This window comes from Mirounga angustirostris, unplaced genomic scaffold (assembly GCF_029215605.1).
Source record: "Mirounga angustirostris isolate CCGP_5_RB_7025 unplaced genomic scaffold, mMirAng1.0.hap1 SCAF_13, whole genome shotgun sequence".
In the NCBI taxonomy this organism is placed as follows: Eukaryota; Metazoa; Chordata; class Mammalia; order Carnivora; family Phocidae; genus Mirounga; species Mirounga angustirostris.
Genome location: NW_026991721.1, coordinates 17512705 through 17518862, shown reverse-complemented (window position 1 = coordinate 17518862; position 6158 = coordinate 17512705). Strand labels below are relative to the sequence as shown.

The window sequence follows — 6158 nt, the reverse complement described above, 5'->3', positions numbered from 1 at the left end:
ATTGGAAGAAAGAAATAAGGTAGAAAGCAGAAAGCAGGGTAAGTTTTCTGATGCCTTCATCTGTAATGGCTGGGAGTTAGAGACCATCCATCAAAGGGGGCAAATGAAATAGACAGGAAACTCCAAAATTAGACCTAAATTAAGTGCTGAAATTTTGTATATGGTAAAGGTAGCATCTCACTGGGGGAAGAGACATGAATTATTTGTTAAATCTTATTGGGACAACTTAGTAACCATCTAAGTTGAAGCCGTATCTTTTACACCAAGTTAAATTTCAAATGGGTCAGATATTTAAATGTGAAAAATGAAACTATAAAAGTTCTGGGGGAAAAGCGTGGTAAAATTTCGTGATAACCTTGAAGTAAGCAAGACCTTGTCAGCTACAACTGAAAATCCAGAAGCCATCTAAATTAATCAGCTGCACTGTGGAAATCAAAACCTACATCACACAAAAAACCATAGGTCCAAAGGCAGACATCAGAAAACTGAGGGAATGTATCTGTAATTCATGTCACAGGCAAGGGACTAACCTCTCTAATACATATATTTAAGAGACACCAGCTTCAACTGACCATTCCTTTGTAGAACCAGACATCCTGGGTCCTTTCCAGCATGGCAGCCCTCTACTGGAGAGTGAAAGGCCAAGGAAAGAAGGCCATCGACTGCCTCCGCCAGGCCCTCCACTATGCTCCACACCAGATGAAGGTGAGTGGGACTCAGAGGTGCGAATTTCTGGCTCTTGGTCCTTTCCATTGTTGGTTATGAGGTTTCAACTAGGCTTTCTCACGCTCAGCCAGTAAGAAAGTGGCAAAAGGCTAGCATAGGTTGGAAGAAGCTTCAGCCCCACTTACGCCTTCCCTGCCTCTGAAAATGGGAACACGGGGGAAGGTCTTCCAAGATTCCATCATTTAATGCCCCTTCCACTGTATGCAGAGTCACCCAGCATACAACAAATACACTGGCGTAGTCAGGCCATCACCCCGCAAGTCCTTCTGGGATTAGCTTACCCCCAGGGGCCTGGAGGCCTGTGACACTTGTTTTATGTATACTGCTGACCTAAGCTTGTTTCCAGACACTGAAACCGAAGCAGTTTCCATCTCTTCTTACATATCGGCCAGTTCCTGGTCTCTGACTTCACCTTTTCCACAAAAACAAAAAGCCCTGCTAACTCAGCGTCACATCAGTCTTTTCAAAAATGCCAGTTAATGCTGTGATGACTGAGAACGTTCAGCTTTTTAAAAGCACAGTTGTATCCACACGTGCTGAGTTCTGCGTTCGCCTCCACATCTCAGACTTCCTGAAGACATGGCTCATGTCTCCTTGGTTCGTAAGGGCAGCGTATGGAATGGTGTCTGGAGCTCTGCCTCTTGCGAGCTTTGTGACCTTAGGCAAGTTATGAAGCTCTGTGACCTCATATAATGACCTCATTCTGCGAGTGTCCAGTAAGGACAAAGGGGGGTCCTTTTTCCCTAGGTCTTCTGGATCTCCTGTAGAACCCTGCACAGTGTGAGACAGGTGGTACTTGCTTGGGATGCTACTTGTTCAGCCTGTCGTTCTGTGCTCTGTACTTCCGGCCATTGGATACTCTAGGTCAGGGGCCAGAAAACGTTTTCTGTAAAGGGCCATGCAGTAAGAAATTTAGGCTGTGTGGGCCAGACAGCCTCTGTTGGAGGCACTCAGTTCTGCCATGTGGGCCTGAAACAGCCACAGACATACGTAAAGGAACAGGAATGGTTACATTCCCAAAAAACCCTTACAAATAGAGGCAGCAGGCTAGATCCGGCCTGTAGGCCAGAGTTTGCCGGCCCCTGCTTCGAGCAGATGATGCCGTGGACCTTGCAGAAGACACTTCGACTCTCCGACAGCAAGACTCCCAAGTGTGGTCTGTGGACAGGTGTCGGGCCATGAACTGTTTCTTACCGTTGGGCAGTGAGTCAGGAACCTGCCCCCGCAGTCCACCAGCAACTTCCCTAAGCAGATTGTTTACTCAGCTGACTCTTGTGCTTTGTGTTTTGAGGCCAGACTTTCCTAATAAAAAAAGTAATGCATTGGTTTATGTCCCCATGCAGCCTGCTCATCTGTCACAGACCAGTAGCAAACAGAAGACTAGCAGGTTCAGCTGCATTACTCAGTCACTTACCAGGAAGAACTTACTGCATTATTAAGGATTGGAACCACCAGGAATGAAAACTCAGAAATCAGTATCCTTTCCTTCTCACCATTCTCCTTCCTTTCCCAGGACGTGCCCCTGATCAGCCTGGCAAACATCCTGCACAACGCCAAGCTCTGGAACGACGCCGTCATAGTGGCCACCATGGCCGTAGAGATCGCGCCACACTTCGCCGTGAACCACTTTACACTGGGCAACGTCTACGTGGCGATGGTGAGGTCGCTGGGGTGGGCAGGGCATGCCAGCTGCTCCGCTGTCCCTGCCCGACACACCTTTGCTTTCAAACTCCCTTGCCGTGTCCGTGTCTTCCAGCTTCCCGTGCGTTTTGTGTCTCCGATTGCTAGCTCCACCAGAGGTCTAGTTCATGGCTAAGGAGTTTGTGAATTAAAAAAAAAAGTAGGACATGAAATTCATCTAAGCATTTGCAACTGTGTAGCTCCCCCCGGTGAGTGTCGCACTGACAATAGAGTCAGATTTACCTACAATTTTCTGGAGACTTCACCTGTCCCAGAAGACCTTACCTGACACTCCAGGGGGACAGAGGCACCTGGGCTCTCGTGCTTTCCGGGGGGGCTAGGTGCCTATCTATACATGTCTCTCTCGCCATATTTTCGCCTTGTTTTATAATCTTTTAAGTATCTGTCCCTCCCCCTAGACAGTGCACTCCCTAGGGAAGAGATTCCTCTTCGTCTTCCTGTTCCTAGCACGTCACAGCGTGTGGCACATGCTAGGTGCTCATCACATGTTTCATGAATGGTGGCACGCCACTAGTTTCACAGGATACCATTTTCAGAGAAAATGGCAAAGCCATCATCCAGAGCCCTCATTCTGGCCCGAAACAAGGGCGGGGTCAGAACTTAAAATCCCATGGGTCCCCTGGAAGCTGTCATAGCTGAATCTAACATGAGAATTGTGCCATGCATTGTCATTGAAAGCTTGGTGTCCCACATGGGGCGATTCCCAAGGCCCTCTCAATAAAGGTTAATAGAATGAGCAGCTTGAAGCTGTAAGTTTTATGTGTCATCCTTGACTTGAAAGGCAGCGAGTATAATTTGGCCAGGTAGGCATTGCTGAATGTGCAGATTTCCTTCTCTGCTTCTTAAAATCGAAGAATCTGTTTTTGTCCCCAGTAAATGTGAAATTTGCTACTATGAATGAGGAATTCTGCCTCTCATTTGCCTAGAAGGAGTCATTTAACCCTTTGGTTTGGACTCCTCTTTGAGCCTATTGGTCTAAGTAAAAGATTAACACCTTCAATATGACAGCAGTCATTTCCAAGTGATGTTCATATTTTTAAATGCTACGGAGAACAAAAAACTGTTTCAAAATTTACAGCACCTGACTTTGAGATACTTAACTTCCATCTTTCTAGCTATAGTAGAAAATTCAGGGAGATGCCTAAGGAGCATTTGCCAGGCCCAGTTCTAGAGGTTTCTGTGAGGATTAAATGGAGGGTTTTCATAAAGCACCCGGCACAGTGCCTGAGTACTCAGCAATGTTGGTCCTCACTGTTACCTCCAGGATTACTCCCACTGTTGGGTCAGACCTTTGTAAAGTCCATCTCCCCTTCCCCTCTGGCTCTTGGGCTCTGCCTTCCTTTTCTTTGTGATATTGTACCTTGGGGGTGGTGTTCCCTTCCAGACCTCATTAGAGTTTTCCTCAGAGATGTAGATCCATTGAGAAAACACTGCAGGATTGCTCCTAGCACAGAGGTGCTTCTCGAAAAAGAAGTCACGGTACATACTTAGCCAGGTGGTGGTATCCCTCTCACATCTGTCCCTTTGCCCCTCACAGGAGGAGTTTGAGAAAGCACTGGTGTGGTATGAATCGACGCTGAAGCTGCAGCCTGAGTTCGTTCCGGCCAAGAACCGAATCCAGACCATCCAGTGTCACTTAATGCTAAAGAAGGGACGGCGCTCTCCTTAGTGCACCCTCCTCTCTCTCTCTCTCTCTTCTCTCTCTCTCATTTCTTGCTCTTCTCATGCTCTTAAAAAAAAAAAAGAATAAGAAAAGAAACCAATCATTGTCAGTATCTACTTTTAATGATGTGTGTGAAAATAACTGAGTAAGACTTACAGCAGGACTTTTACGTATGTGGGAATTGGTTTGTCTTTGTTTTTAAGTCTCCTCTTTCCCCAAGCCAACCTCAGAACCACAAATGTCTCAAAAGGAAAATGCAGTGGAAAGATACCGTGTAAATACTGAGCCAAGACGTTTCTGGAGCTGTGCTCTGTCTCCAAAACCTCGATGCCTTTAGGGCTTTTCTCAGTGGTCCAGCCGGCCTCCTCCTCCTCGTTGGCGGAGGATGAAACCGCGTTGCACATTCTCTGCTTCCTGTCGCAGCCTCTGTTGTCAGTGGAAATGCAGAAGCCCATCCGGTGCCAGTGAGGAGCAACGTCGTGCGCTCTCGCCATTAGATCCATATGCCATCCCCCGTCGCGTCCGGTCCATGCTGCTATGTCACAAACCCTCAGAGGTAGTTTGCAGGGGAGCAAGGGGAAATGATTTTTGAAAACAAAATATTTACAACAACAAAAACTCTTAGGATCAGCTGACCTTTGTAATGTTATTTATGTTGGGGAGGGAGGGGGGCACCGAGAAGGGGAAATCAGCAGTGTACAACCTCTATATCATTTGTACTTTAATTACAAATCACAAGGAAACCAGTAAGTTGAAATCCTACATAACAGGTTTATATATAGAGAATATGTATATTTGAAGCCCTCTACAGACTGAGTCTATGTTTTACTAATTCTTTGTTCACTGTGTTACCCATCTGGGAATAAGGTGTGAGCGTCAGCTCCTTCTCTCTGAGGCCTTCAAGCGTAGCTCCTCGGGAGAGAGCGATGCACCAAGGTTGAGTGTTTCCGTGCAATGCTTTTACCTCCGGTCCCAGGAGAATCAGAAACTCCAGACATTTTGGAATCTTCAAGGGCACATACTGAGAACAAAAATAAAAGTTGTTTATGAGCAAAATAGGTCTGGAGTGTGTTTTTTCTTTAAAACCAGGCTAACGTGGACAGTTGAGAAGCTAACGATAACTCTGGATCTGATCCTCTCAAGTCCTGGGTCATCTTCATCTTTCTTTCTTTCCACAATGGCAAGGTGAGGGGAGAAACAATCCATCACTAGACTTTATGGCTGATGAACTTATTAGCATGATACATTGGACCGGGAAAGATGCACGATCAGCAAGTGTTGAGAGTTGGGTATATAATTGACCTTCCCAGAAAGGAAGAATCATCTAAGTCACAAAGTCACATCCCCTCAGGTGAGCACTGAGCCTGAGGTTCATCTAGGTAAGCTTCACGGAGAGCCTTGGTGAGAGTCCTGCAGGGACGGGCGCACACCACACAACCAGCGAATGTTAACCTCTTGTTACAGAGGTCTTCAATCCTGCTGCCACATCTTCCCAATTCTAGAAAAAAATTACTTTTTCCTTCATGTTAAGGGTTTTGTTCCATTTCTGGACCGATTCAAAAGTTTGACTGCTTCCAACAGTGATTCCTAGCCTGGAAGGTAAGGAGCGTGCCCCGTGAGAGCATTTAATAGAAATGCCGCCTGAAGAAATTTTTTATCTGTTTCTCACTTTGGTGGATTTCTTCCATTCTGTCTTCCAAGTCACTAAGTCTTCAGCTGTGCCTAGTCTACTGCTTATCCATTGAGATTTTTGTTGCAGTATATTTTTCATTCATAGGATTTCTGTGTCGTTCTTGTTCATCATATCTGCCTGCTCATGTTTCATGATCTCTCCTTGTTTTCTGGGTGCTAGTCTTTCTTTTAACAACTTGAACATTTTCAGTCAGCATTCTTACTTTTCCAAATCTATTATTTCTTGTTCATCAGGAATGAGTTCTACTTGTTGGGCATGTGGACTGTTGACCCCATAATGCTAGAATTCCCTGGTTCTCAGTCTTTAAATCTCTGCTCTTCTCTGTACTCTCTCACATCCTTAGTGATCTCATCTGGTTATGTGGTTTCTGCTCCT

The 6158-nt window shown here is 45.9% G+C and overlaps 1 protein-coding gene across 2 annotated transcripts in view; it reads left to right on the top strand.

Moving 5' to 3' along the window:
• Window positions 1-5148, top strand: part of TTC17 (tetratricopeptide repeat domain 17) — a 116697-nt gene extending 111549 nt beyond the window's left edge. For both annotated transcript variants that reach the window (XM_045893876.3, XM_045893875.3), the window contains 3 exons: window positions 586-705; window positions 2240-2383; window positions 3965-5148. In XM_045893876.3, the coding sequence (XP_045749832.1) occupies window positions 586-705; window positions 2240-2383; window positions 3965-4096 (396 nt within the window). In that variant the 3' untranslated portion in view covers window positions 4097-5148. The remainder of the gene's footprint in view (window positions 1-585; window positions 706-2239; window positions 2384-3964) is intronic.
• Window positions 5149-6158: the final 1010 nt, after the last annotated feature.